This window comes from Mus musculus, chromosome 6 (genome assembly GCF_000001635.26).
Source record: "Mus musculus strain C57BL/6J chromosome 6, GRCm38.p6 C57BL/6J".
NCBI classification, from domain to species: Eukaryota; Metazoa; Chordata; class Mammalia; order Rodentia; family Muridae; genus Mus; species Mus musculus.
In genome coordinates, this window is record NC_000072.6 from 27,421,891 (window position 1) to 27,436,525 (window position 14,635).

The 14,635-nt window shown below is 37.7% G+C and overlaps 1 protein-coding gene across 7 annotated transcripts in view; it reads right to left on the bottom strand.

Moving 5' to 3' along the window:
* Positions 1 to 14,635, bottom strand: part of Grm8 (glutamate receptor, metabotropic 8) — an 860,026-nt gene that overhangs the window by 146,770 nt on the left and 698,621 nt on the right. For all 7 annotated transcript variants that reach the window (NM_001361125.1, XM_030255174.1, NM_008174.3 and 4 more), the window contains one exon: positions 7,510 to 7,646. In NM_001361125.1, coding sequence (NP_001348054.1) covers positions 7,510 to 7,646 — 137 coding nt within the window. The remainder of the gene's footprint in view (positions 1 to 7,509; positions 7,647 to 14,635) is intronic.

The following is a 14,635-nucleotide window of genomic DNA, read 5'->3' on the forward strand; positions in this document are numbered from 1 at the left end:
AGTATGGCCTAGTCAGCCATCAACAGGAGGAGAGTACCTTGGTCTTTCGAAGATTATATGCCCAAGCACAGGGGAATGCCAAGGCCAGGAAGCAGAAGTGGTGGGTTGGGGAGCAGGGCGGGGGAAGGGTATAGGAACTTTCAGAAAGGAAACTAGGAAAGGGGCTAGCATTTTCAATATAAATGAAGGGGATATCTAATAAATTAAAAAAAAAAAAAACCTGCATTGTATTGTTACAGAGACAGACATGTTGATCAATGGAATAGAATTGAAGACCCAGAAATAAAGCTACACACTTACAGTCACTTCTTTGACGAAGATGTCTATAAATATACAATGGAAAAAAAGAAAAACTCTTCAATAAATTGTGCCTGTCTGACTGTGTGTAGAAGATTGAAAGTAGAACTATATTTGTCACCTTGCACAAAGCTCAAATCCAAGTGGATCAAGGACCTCAACATAAAACCAGATACACTGAATCTAATAGAAGAAAAAGTGGGAAAGAGCCTTAAACTCATTGGCACTGGGGAGGGGGGCGAATTTCCTAAACAGAACTCCAATGACTCATTCCCTAAGATCAAAAATTAATAAATGGGATCTAATGAAACTGGAAAGCTTCTGTAAGGCAAAGGATATAGTCAATAAGACAAATCTGCAACCTAAAGATTGGAAAATATATATTCACTAACCCCACATCAGATAGAAGGCTAATATCCAACATATATAAAGAACTGAAGAAGTTAATCACCAAAAACAAAACAAAACAAAACAAAAAAACCCAAAAAACAAAAAAACAAACAACCCAATCAAATAATGGGGTATAGAACTAAACCAAGAATTCACAACTAAAGAATCTCAAATGACTGAGAAGCACCTAAAGATATTGTCAAAGTCCTCAATGATCAGAGAAATGCAAATCAAAACGACCCTGAGATTCCACCTTACACCAATCACAATCACCAAGATCAAAACCTCAGGAGACATCAGATGTTGGAGAGGATGTGGAGAAAGAGGAATGCTACTCTGTTTCTGGTGGGATTCCAAACTGGTACAACCACTCTGGAAATCAACCTGTAGGTTCCTCAGAAAATTGAAGATAGATGTACTTGAAGACCCATCTATTTTTTTCTATTTTTATTAGATATTTTCTTTATTTACATTTCAAATGCTATCCTGAAAGTTCCCTGTACCCTCCCTCCCGCCCCCCTGCCCTGCTTCCCTATCCATCCACTCCCACTTCTTGGCCTTGGTGTTTCCCTGTACTGGGGCATATAAAGTTTGCAATACCAAGGGGCCTCTCTCCCCAATGATGGCTGACTAGGCCATCTTCTGCTACATATGCAGCTAGAGACATGAGCTCTGGGGGGTACTGGTTAGTTCATATTGTTGTTCCACCTTTAGGGTTGCAGACCCCTTCAGCACCTTGGGTACTTTCTCTAGCCCCTCCATTGGAGGCCGTGCAAGCATCTACTTCTGTATTTGCCAGGCACTAGCATAGCCTCACATGAGACCACTATATCAGGGTCCTTTCAGTGAAATCTTGCTGGCAAATGCAATAGTGTCTGGGTTTGGTGGCTGATTATGGGATGGATCCCAAGTGTGGTAGTCTCTGGATGGTCCATCCTTCATCTTAGCGCCAAACCTTGTCTCTGTAACTCCTTCCATAGGTACTTTGTTCCCTATTCTAAGGAGGAATGAAGTATCCACACGTTGAAGACCCATCTACACCAAAAGATGCCCCACCATCGGGCCATGTGTTCCACTATATTCATAGCGGCCTTGTTTGGGATAGCCAGTACATGGAAACAATCTAGATTTCCCATGACAGAAGAATGGATACAGAAAATGTGGTTCATTTACACAATGGAATACTACTCAGCTATTAAGAACTAGGACATCCTGAGTTTTGTAGGCAAATGGATGGAAATAGAAAATATCATCCCGAGTTAGGTAACTCAAACCCAAAAGGACATGCATGATATGTACTCACTAATAAGTGGGTATTAGCAAAATAAAAAAAATTACAAAATACAGTCCACAGAACTCAAAAATGTCAACAAGCTGAAGTGCCCAAGTGAGGATACTTCCATCTCACTTGGGAGAGAGAAGAAAGCAATCACAAGTGTGGATGGATGGAGGGTTCTAGGAGGGAAAGTGGACAGGGTGGGGGTATGGGGGTGAGGGAAACATGATCTGGTATTGGATGAGGAAAAGGACTGAAACCCTGAAGGCCTGCAGAAAGAATGGAAACAGGCAACCTCAGGTAATAGGAGGTTTGGGGGATTTAGAATGCACCAAAGACCTGGGAGGTAAAAGACTCTCAGGAATCAAAGGGAGGGACCTTAGATGAAATGCCTGACAGTAGGGAGAGGGGATTTATAGAGCCCACCTCCAGCAGGAAGACAGGGTATCAAGTGAGGAATGGGGTTTCCATCCCACAGTCACATCTCTGACTCAGACTCATAATTTTTTTCTGTCTGAAAGAATTACAGGATGGAAATGGAGCGGAGCCTGAGGTCCAGCAACAGGCCCAAAGTGGGATCCAGCTCAAGGGGAGGTTCCAAGGCCTGACACTATTACTGAGGCTATAGAGCATTCACAAAAAGACCTAGCATGACTGCCCTCAGAAAGACCCAACAAGTAGCTGAAAGCGTCAGATGCAGATATTTGCACCCAACCAATGGATAGAAGCAGCTGACCCCTGTTGTTGAATTAGTGATCGTGGAAAGAAGTTGAGGAGAAGAGTGATCCTTGTAGGAGGACCAGCAGTCTCAATTAATCTGGACCCCTGAGATCTCTCAAACAATGGACCACCAAACAGGCAGCATACACCAGCTAATATGAGCTCCCAACACATATACAGTAGAGGACTTCCAGGTCTGAGTTCATTCAGTGATGATGCACCTAACCCTCAAGATACTGGAGGCCCCACGGTGTTTAGAGGTCAGGTGGGGTGTGGGGGTGGGTACATACACGTGGGTATAGGGAGTGTGGGGAAGAGGGTAGATGGGGATGCGGGGGATGGATTATGGAGTGCAAAAAATAAATTAATCAAAAAATACCTGCTATAGTGACTACAATAAAGGCTTTACTAAACTGATTTAATAGAGTTCAATGTCACTAGAAATTTTCTTAAGTGTCTGTTTAGGAAAAAGAATTTGAATGATTGAGGCTATATCATTTTATGTAAAATATACTTTGATCTGTATGAATAAATACAAGTTACCATGGTATATCAACTTCATTTTATAACCAATTGCTTCTCAGAATATCAAGGGGTGTGGCAAAAATTAGTCTTCATATACTATTTATATCTAATTTCATGTTGAAGAATCCTTCGTAAGTTCCTGTGAGTTATAGTGACAAAACAGTATCATCCTGTATACTTAGATCTCACTATGTATGCACAAATTTATCTCAATAACTCCATGAACTAGATATGATAGTTTACAGAGTATAAATGACATACAAGAGGTAAAAATGATATCCTTTAGGTGGGAATTCAAGCATCTTTGATTCTCCAAATACCTATTTTGTGCAGTGGTATGGCAATGTATCTAATGACATGGATGCTTTTATTCCAACTAACAACAGGCTCAGCATTCAGAACTTCGTCAGACATTACTTCTCCTGAGAAGGTTCCACTAAACAATTAAGTCAGGCTCAGAGACACCATTTTCTCTGCAGTTTCTCCCAATGGATCCTGTGTTATGAATAATCCTGATTGAGTCATTATTGAGATATAGCCATCTGCTGCTAGTTTTTGGCATTTCATATCCTATGCATATATTTTATATTTATTTTCACTTAGTTGAATAAAATGACAAGAAGAACAAAGTAGGTAAAAGCATGTGTCATACTTAAAATATTTTGTTTTAAAAGGACTGGCTCTGGTTGAAAGCATAAACTAGTGAGCCCTGGGTTATTCTCAGCCCTTCCAGTAACCTCACTGCTGTTTCTCCCTGTGGACTTAAAGCAGCATATGGCTGTTTCTCCTGCAGCTCAGACTCCCCTGTTTAGCCCAAACCTCTAGGTTACAATCTGTTTTGTAATCTCTATAAGGATCACTCATCTCTTGAGACACACATTCTTATCAAAATAGAGACCTAATTGTGCATCTTCTCTCCCCATAGACAAATACACATTGCACGTGCAGACCAAGATTACGGAGTAGAAAGCCTACATCCAAATATGCAAATTACTCTGACAGTTTCATGAAAAACACAGATTTATTCCATTCAAAGGAGAAAGAAACAGTGATTTCCCCCCCCCCCCCAACAATAAGAATGATGCTTTTGAGGATCCAGTATATGCCACACATTCTCCAATGTAAAGAAGAATGCTTCACTCACTTCAAAAATCCATTCACTTCACTACATGTATTTAGGAAAGGTTTGATGCACTTGAAAATGCCTAGCCATGTACTGTGTGTGCAGAAAATCTCCCTGCAGTTGAGTTCAGCCAGAGAAATACAAAGCAAAACTGGTTCTTGGAAAACAAGTAAATACAGTCCAATACATCACTGATAAATGCTTGACATTGAGAGTGTGAAAGAAGTTGTGAATCAGGTTAATAGAATAAGAAATGGCAGAAGTGGAAAATAACACATACACACAGTGCTCTCTAACAGTAATCCCACAGAGGTCAGTACAGGTACGCCCCTCTTACGAGACTGCCATTCCAAACAATACGTGGATGCCTTCATCAGGACACCTGTGTCTTTCACTAGCTTTTCTGGTCTGAGTCTATTTCTCCCTCCTAAGATGTGAGCGCCTTAAAGGCATAGATCCCCCTAGCCACTTCTAAAACCAACCGGTACAACCTCCCTGCAGCGCAATAAGCTTACCAAGACCATTCAATAGCAGTGTTTATTCCTGCCACTAATCTGAAACTTTGTACCCTGTGATCACATAATAGCAACCATAAAAAGAAAAAAAAACAAAATAACAAAACAATAATCATGCTCCTCAAATTCCAAATTTTCTAAAAGTATTAATTGAAATGTTTCTATCACAAAAAAATTAGTATACCAGAAAGTTGATATCTTTGTTCATTAGCCTATCATAATCACTCCGTATTCTAAGCCTGCGTCAAAACGTTGCATTGTGTCCAATTTACATCTCTGTATGTATATATGCACGTATAGTGCTACTGAAAATAAAATTTTAAATTCTGTTTTGGGAAGAAAACATTTTATACTTTTAAAATAAGATCTTGAAAACCACTCAGCCACATAATTGCCCAGGTGACAATATCTATCAAAATAGTATTACAGTAAAACAAAATAAAACAAAACAAAAAACTATGCATTTATCTTATGTGATGGGTACATTGTAAGTACAGAGAAAATTTTTCCAACTGGAAGAGAGTAGGAACCAATTATGTCAACATTTTCAATTTAGGATTCTCTGTAAGATTTCTACACATTGTCCTTGCTTCCCTGTCCTCCTGTTGTGAACATTCTAAAGAAGACTCAAGTGTCTCTTCTAAAAGGACTTCAGTTCTCTACTTAAAAAGTCCTAAGAACCCCAAGGTTAGACTGGATTCTGAGACAGCTTGTAATATGAGGCAGTGCTTGTGGGCCGTACGTACATGAAATAAACTAAATGATTTCTTACTGTATTCCAGTTAATTTTTATTACAACCATGTAAGGTTGTTGCTACTACTACTTTCACCTTGGAGTTTATGAATCTAGGGTAAAATAAAGGTATACATTATGCAAATATCTAAAGCAGAAATGCCTATAAATCAGTAGCTTCCAAAGTACTCTACTCCTCCTTCAAACAAGGCTCTGCTCCAATTTCCCAAAAGAGTTATGTGATTGTTAGTGATGGTCTGGAAAATCCAATCCTTGCTGTGTATATGTCCTCTACAGCCTTTCCTGAGAGTGGCAGTGCCATTTTTTTTTCAATAAGACTACCATTATTATATAGTATAAACAATCAGCAGCCTGCATGAAGTGCTGTACAAACTGCTGTGATATATTTATGAGAAATAACAAGGCTGAACATAAAACATTTATGCATCGTTAAATGTACATAAAAGAACAGCTTAAGTTTCAACACCGAGTTTTAGAATACACAGATTATGCATACAAAGAAGAGATATGTGAGCTCATTTGTGTGATTATTGCTGAGGACTCTTAGTACATTATAGGGACCTTGCGACTATTCATAGTACATGCCAACTTCAAGCAATTCGGTTTAATATGAAAAATTCTTAACGAAAACAACAGATAAACATTTTGATGTTCAAAAAAGTCAGAGACAAGTAGGTTTCCTACATAAGTAATTTCCAACTTTTTCTTGGTCATATTAAATTTACTCCACAGGAATATACTTCCATAAGATGCTTGTCAAAAAGATATTGATGTTCAGATCATAAATAATCTGTGGCGTTTTTCAAAGTTTAGTTTCATTAAATCAATTTGGGTTTCAGAACAATAGAAAAGGTTCACAAACAACCTAATGTCCTAGCTAGAGATTCAGGCTCGCCTTTTGCAGTAGCTAGACGCATAGCTACTTCTGCACGGCTGAATGAGAGCTGCTGTCACAGACATCAGAAATCCACTTCCAAGAAACAAACCATGGTTCTGTAATTTATTATCATCACTTCTTGGCTGTGAATGTGGGTGGCAGATACCACAAAACTATGTCACTTCAAGAGACATATTTGAAGATACAGGAGGAGAAAAAATGTATTAGAATATCATCTGACGCGTTTGAAAGGTGTCAAATGCTCTTGATTATATGGCTTTGAGAAGACAACATTCAAGAGTAAATTAATTGCACATGGTAAACATGCAACAGTGCAGAATCAGTTTCTAGGTCAGGGAAAATATTTTTTACAGGCATTTTATGACCCACAGAGAAAGCACTGCTTATTTTAGTGATTCCTTAGGCTCCGTCTTGGGACTAAACATTCTTAAGTCTTTGTAGAATGAATGGTACAGTATAAGAAAGTTCCATTTCCCCATTCATCCAACAGGACATCCTATGCTATACCTAAGTCAGTTTGTGTTAATAGAGTTGGAACTGTTAAAATGTGAAGTAAGTCTTTTTAGGTAGGATGAAGGATGCTTCAAGCCCACTCACCTCTAACCCTGCCCCCTACACAATGGGTTTTCCTAGACTTCTCTTCACCTTCAAGATCAGGATAGCATCATAGGCCACAGCCCCTTATGTTTTTGTCAGTGACATCAGGATATATCTTGCTTCAAAGTCTCAGGGCATCCTTTGCTTAATAGGTAGATTTTCTGGACTCACATTGGTGAAAGCTTGTTTGGTCTGTCAGAGTCCCAAAACCCAGACAAATACATGCCAGCTGCCATAGCCACTGGGAACCCACTTCAGCCTGGTCTCTAAGTGTATAATCCAAAGAAAATTTGACCTCCCTTGTTCTTACAGATATTGTGAAAGTCTTCTGAAAATGTTCAAGTTTAGTGCTTTAAAAGGAGATATTCCCCTTATAGAACTAGATACAATATCCATGTTAACAGTGATACTTGCTTTTAGGTGAAGTTGATTGGTCCAGTGGCCGATGATTTTGTATTCTGTACTTTTGTTGTTTATCTGATATTGGAAGATATCGTAGCGTCCCGGAGCATCTCCATTCTCATTAAAAGTGACAGGTGTACCAGCGCTGCCTATAAAGATTAGGAAATCAGTGTTAATAAACTATAGTACCATAGCCCATTGGGCTTATTTTCCTCTAAGGAAGAAGGGGTAGATAGAAATATATAGAGTGTGTGTAGTAAGTGATATGGAGAGTTTAACCCATGTAATGTCATTCTTAATAGTATAATAGAAAATCAACCTATATACACATGTAGAAATAAGGACTTTAATTATAAAGTAAATGATGACTACCCAAGTTAAATAATATACATACCAGCTAAATGAATAAAAATTAACAATCAGAATATTCAATTATAGCTGCATAGAATGTCACTTAATGAGGAAAACGTACACGCATCAAAATATGGCATCTATTGTGTAATAGGAACCACAAACATCAACACAAAAATCGACAGAACATCCTACTGAGAAGCCTAAATGATTGACTTCATGGCAAATTCAGCTCCAATATGAAGCAGGTACACCGTTCACCACCACTGCTTTTGAGTAGATCACAGTAGTCTGCTCTTGGAAACCTTTGCTGGGCAAGGCAGAATGAGCAATGGAGAAGCCCAGCTCTGCTCAGACCATCAAAGTCCCATAATTCACTGTGACGAGTGTAATGGTGGCAGAACAGCAGGATGTAAGAAACCTTGTCTCTTCTAAGCTCCATTTCTCTTGGAAGCTTTTATCTTTTCTCCTGATACCTTCTGCTCACTTTAATTTTTCCTCTTATTAACTTTTCTATAATCACAGGTGTGGGAGTCAAATGCAATGAGAATGCCAATGTTTTCCCATTCCATCTCACTGAGCTATCGACACAGACTTTCTTTTCTTTTTTTTTCTAACAGCCCTTAGACCTCCCACCACCTTCATGGATTATTATTTCTCAACTTGAAGCATTCAGTTGACAGAAATCCCTTTATGTGGTGCCTGTCTTCTCTCTTCAGGTCCCTTTTCTTCAAAGGATATTGGATTTAATTTCTCTTCTGCAATGCAGTCTCCTCTTCTTCCTGGCTCTTTCGATATTATAGTCTCCAAATTATATACACTTAACATTTAAATAGATAAATGTTAGGTATTTTCATCTTACAATGCTTTTCTTTGCTTATTTGCAAAGTTTACTTTACTATTTATAAAAATTAAAATGTAAATTATCAAATGAAATGATTATAGAAACATAATAACTTGTCTATAAATAGAATGAGAGTTGTAGAGTTACAATACAACTGGAGTGTGTTCTTAGGATTTAATGGATATATGTTTATTATAATTGACTTTATTCGAAAAGTCTGAACATGATATGATGTCTCCAAGAAGACCTAATACTATGAAGAAATCATATCCCTACAGGAGATGACACAGCCATGAAAAAAGGGCTTCTGGCATAAGAAATAGAAAGCTACATGCTCATGCTAATCTCCCCATCCATTTGTATAACTTTCTTCATGCACAGTGAAGAATGGCCAACGAACATTAATAAATAGTACATTGCTTTATTACTATTATTATTATTATTATTATTATTTTCAGGAATTTATATAGGAAATGATTTTAAAGTAAATAATGGCAGAAGCTGAGGAAGAAAATCATTTTATCTAATCAGCCAGAGTTGTCATACTATTATTTTTATTCTTTTAAAATTATTTTATCCAATTACATTTCAATGATATCCCCCTCCTGGTAACCCCTCCACAGATCTCCCCATCCCTTCCCTCCTCTTCCCCCTCCTCTTTACCTCTATGAGGGTGCTTCTCCACCCACTCACCCACTCCTGCCTCACCGCTCTACCATCCCCTAGGCTGAGGCATCAAGCCTTCACACGACCAAGGGCCTCCCTTCCCACAGCTGTCAGATAAGGCCATCTTCTGCCACAAATGTATATGGAGTAATGGGTCCCTCCATGTATACTCTTTGGTTGACAGTCTAGTCCCTGGGAGCTCTGGGTGGTCCAGTTAGTTGATATTGTTCTTCCTATGGGGTTGCAATCCCCTTTAGTTCATTCAGTCCTTCCCCTGCCTCTTCCACTGGGGTCCCAGGGCTCAGTCCAATGGTTGGCTACGAGTATTAGATGCTCAAGAAGAAATCTTTCTCAACTCTAACATTTCCACCTCTAGTGCTGTCAGACTGGTACACCTCTTTAGTATTTCCTATGAATTTCTGTGAAGTAAGAGTAATGGTATCTTTTTTCTCATAGAGATTCTATGAAACTTAAATTAGTCAGTTCTTGTGAAGTGCTTAGACCAATTCATGGGATAATTAAATATTATGATTCACACTATAATGATTTTTAGTAAATATCAATGTATGCTGGCAGAAAGAATGTGTAAAATCCTTAAAGTGATTCCTAAACATTTACTAGGATTCAAGTAACAGGTTTCTGCTTGAAAAGGCATATGTTATGAACATCATAATAACATCATTTTCTGATATTTATATACATCATTTTTAAAAAGTTAGACTATATTTAAATTTTACAATCTAACATTACTATCATTGTCATCCTGTTGACCAAATGAGTGCTTTTGAATCTTACAAACCACAATTGTTATCAAGATGGAACCAGTCACTTCTGCAATATGGAGGAAATGACAGCACAGTGACTTCTGTATGAATCTATGGCCTGCTGCTTCTGCATATTATTTCTCCAGATAAAAGAAAATCTGTTGGTAGTCAACTGAATGATAGAGTCACTGTCCCAAACATAATAACTCCTAATTTAGAGACTTCAATATTATTTTGATAGAGACTTACACCAGATTTGACAATGGATTAAAGTGGAATATTTGAATGTGGTCAAGAAAATCAATTCTGAAATCAGCTCGAGTTCAAATTCCCAGTTCTGTCAGTTGATTGATGTTACTGTTTGCAGTACATTCTCAATTTCACTGTATCTCACTTTCTTATCCATAGCCTAAGCTGATAGTAATCCTACACAAAAATTTATATGACTAAATGGACCAATCTGTGTAAATACACAGTACATATAATGTAAGTATGAATTACTCTCACTCTTTTTTTATGGCAGTCTGTGAGAAAAATGATTTTCATGATATTTATCTTACTAATCCCAATGACTTTCAAGAAAATGGCAAATAAAATGAGACTCCAGTTCCCTCAATGCCCCACATTTTGATTCACCATTTTCTGTTTCACACACAAGTCAGTCTACCTTCTCCCAACTCCTTTTGATAGTTTGTGGCACAAGTCATGCATGCACTTGTAGAAACTTCATCACACAAAACTGGCTAGACATCCAACTAGCTCTTCCTCTCCAACCTGGATCAACAAAATTCTTCACTTTCCTCTGCATAATTTGCTACTCTACTCATCCTACTTATGACCTTAAATTAGTGTGAGAGATATTTATTGAGAGCCCACTAAGTACTCAACATAGCACATTCTATTTTTCTCCCAACAGTCTCCTTGATGTAAAAGGAATATATCTATTATCTTTGTAAGCACTATATAAAAGGGAAGTGCAAGGTCCAATAGAGAGAGCAGAATTCTGGGATAGAGTCAGGCATGGAAAGATTTGCCCTAAACTCTGAGGAAATGGTCATATGAAACTGAGTACACGTAATTAGCCATGTGGCATGACTTAGACTACTTTACATGGAGTAATTGAGTTATGAGATAACAGAAATGAGTCAAAACTATTGCTCTAGACTAATTTACATGTAATAATTGAGTTATGAGATGGACGAAATGATTCAAAGCTATTGGTCTATGCATTTATTCACAGACAATTCTGTATCACAGTAATTATTTGGGGCAACTTGGATGCTAATGGAAAAATCCACGGTAACACTGAGTCTTGTTTTCTCTTTTCTTTATTTTTTTTTCACTGCTACCAACAGCACTGTGCAGTTTATTAACCATTCAAGTACAGTAACATCTGGTGAGATTGGGACAGAATTGGGATCGCAAAGTGAACAGATATTCAGCATCTAATGGGTTGGAAGAAGCCACTATATACTCTTCACAAACGTATTCCACAGTCAATACAGTACTAGCCATTAACCCAGCACAACGTTTGTGCCCGAGTTCTTAATCTCACTTCTGGTCATGGCTAGGTATGTATTTGAATTACTTCAGCATTTGAATTACTTCTCACATAAAGAACTACCACCATTGAATGTTGACTCAGTCCAAACAAGTTCCCTAGTTCTCTAGACTATGAAAGAAAGATCATCCTTGAATATCCAGGAAGGACTCATAAGTAGATCATTCTTTTTTAGAGGTTTGCCATCGGTTTAAAGCCTGGTGAAACTGGCCACCATGAAAAAAACAAAACTAAGTTGTATGTTGCCCAGAAAAAAACTCAAATATTTATCAATTTATTATGTTTTAATAATAGCAATGATAAAGAAAATATAGCAAGTATACTTGAGTTGAGACTATTTAGATATTTATTTATATAATATAAATTTTACTGCATCCAATTTTCTCGTTTTATTTCATTTTACCTGGCACTCTAGGTATTTCATACATTTTGTACTACATTACATTTTATAAAATGTTTTCCAACCATTTGGACCTATGAAAAAAGGAGGACAAACACATAGATTTGTGAGGTGACATTTTTACTAGTCAGGAACTGCCCTCAGGGTCTCCACGTCTCCTTGACTGTTCAATAGGAAATGTGTAGAAAAATTATATTTTTATTACTCAGCATATCATGAACTTCTAATATGGTTCTGAGGGGAAATTTTTATAGCAAAATGTTGGTTCCATTGAGTGGTGTGTGAGGAAAGATGGTTTGTCTGGGGATTTGGAGATTCAAGTTTGATTTCTACATCTTCAAATTAGCTATGTGCATCTGAGCAAGTGACCCAATTCACATGTAACTCTTTCCTCACCTCAAAGATTATCATAATAATATCAGCTCCTCCAAACTACCCAAGGGATATATGACATGACATGTATGAAAAGCATTTAATATGTAACAGACAAACAACAGAATAGTGTGAAAGAAAACTGTCCTCAGTTGAGTTCATTGTTTGCCTAGACTTCTGTTGAGTTGCTTCATGCTATATTGTTTCCTCATTTTGGAAAAAAAAAAGAATGAATGTGGGAATAATTTGTTTACTTTTAAATGTAAGAAAGATGAATCTAGCTTTGAGGTTACTCAAGCTTGTCTTTTTTGTAATCTTTGCTTTTTTTTTTTCTTTTGCATTTAGTGGCAAATGTTACTTGTTAGTAATCTCATTATCCAAGTAGAAGAAACTAAGAATGAAATCAGTTAACTTATTAGTTTTGATACCATTAAAGATTATTTAAATAACTGACACAAATCCAATATAAAACAATAATACTCAACAAAGTTATGGTTATTTATGTTTTCCTTCCCTTAGTCCAATTTATGAGTATGCACTACAACCAATAAATACAATCCAATATTCAAATTGAATTACACCACAAAATAAGTTCTTGGGAATCTGAAAACTCTCTGCAGACCTTGTTTAGTTTCTACCTTGGAAGACTTTTTTTTTCCATTTTTTATTAGGTATTTAGCTCATTTACATTTCCAATGCTATACCAAAAGTCCCCCATACCCACCCACCCCCACTCCCCTACCCACCCACTCCCCCTTTTTGGCCCTGGCGTTCCCCTGTACTGGGGCATATAAAGTTTGCGTGTCCAATGGGCCTCTCTTTGCAGTGATGGCCGACTAGGACATCTTTTGATACATATGCAGCTAGAGTCAAGAGCTCCGGGGTACTGGTTAGTTCATAATGTTGTTCCACCTATAGGGTTGCAGATCCCTTTAGCTCCTTGGGTACTTTCTCTAGCTCCTCCATTGGGAGCCCTGTGATCCATCCATTAGCTGACTGTGAGCATCCACTTCTGTGTTTGCTAGGCCCCGGCATAGTCTCACAAGAGATAGCTACATCTGGGTCCTTTCGATAAAATCTTGCTAGTATATGCAATGGAGTCAGTGTTTGGATGCTGATTACGGGGTGGATCCCTGGATATGGCAGTCTCTACATGGTCCATCCTTTCATCTCAGCTCCAAACTTTGTCTTTGTAACTCCTTCCATGGGTGTTTTGTTCCTTGGAAGACTTTTGCACTGAATTTAGCATATCCATCTCTAGCTATACTTTTGTTGTAATATCTCATGGTTTTACCTTTACCTATTGGCTTCTGGATTAGCTCAATTCATTCCCAATTTTCACTTTGCTTGTAATTTTCTTGCATATCATCATCTGCTATAAGCATCTCCATCTGAAAATTATGCTGTATAGTGATTATACTTCGTAGTTCACCAGCTGTAGTTGGCGGTAACTACTTTAAAAGAGCACAGTCAGAAAACCCTCCTCACTGGAGTAGCTGTTGTTCCTTCTTCTCAATTACTGATCACAGCCAAAGCCACTCCCCTGGACTCTAGTAAACTTGGCGGACTACCTTTCATTTGTTTCTCCTTTGGCAGTATATACAGATACCCAAGTCTGACTGAGGGACCAATGGATGCCAGATCTAGGAATAAGATCCTAAAATAAAAGCCACATTGTTCCAGTAGGGAAAAATATAAGCAAACCATTACTCACATTCCTCCATTAATAGACCCTTTACCCAAACTACTACTAATTTGCAGACTCTTTTCTCCTTTCCACTAAGTTGCTTCAGACCACTAGGATATCTCTGTGAACACTGAGACAGTATGTAGTATTCATACTGAACATTCTTGTACATTCTTGACCCTCAGCCAAAGTATACTATAAGAGACAAGTCAAACTCCATGGCTTCTCTCTTTAAACATCATTCAGTGACTTCCTATGTAACTTATATTAAAATGTAAAAGCCTTATGATGGTGTTCAAAGTCCCTCATTTCTCTTGTCTAGTTCATGTTCTATATTTCCACATCCTGCTCTTATTTCTCTTCCAAAGATCATGAAGCTTGCTCTATCTCAGAAATTCTATAATCTCTTCTTTTTCCTTGTATTCATCCCTCAGATCTTTAGAAAGGCCTCTTTATTATTCATATTCTATTTAAAATAGTAGAGCAAATTGGC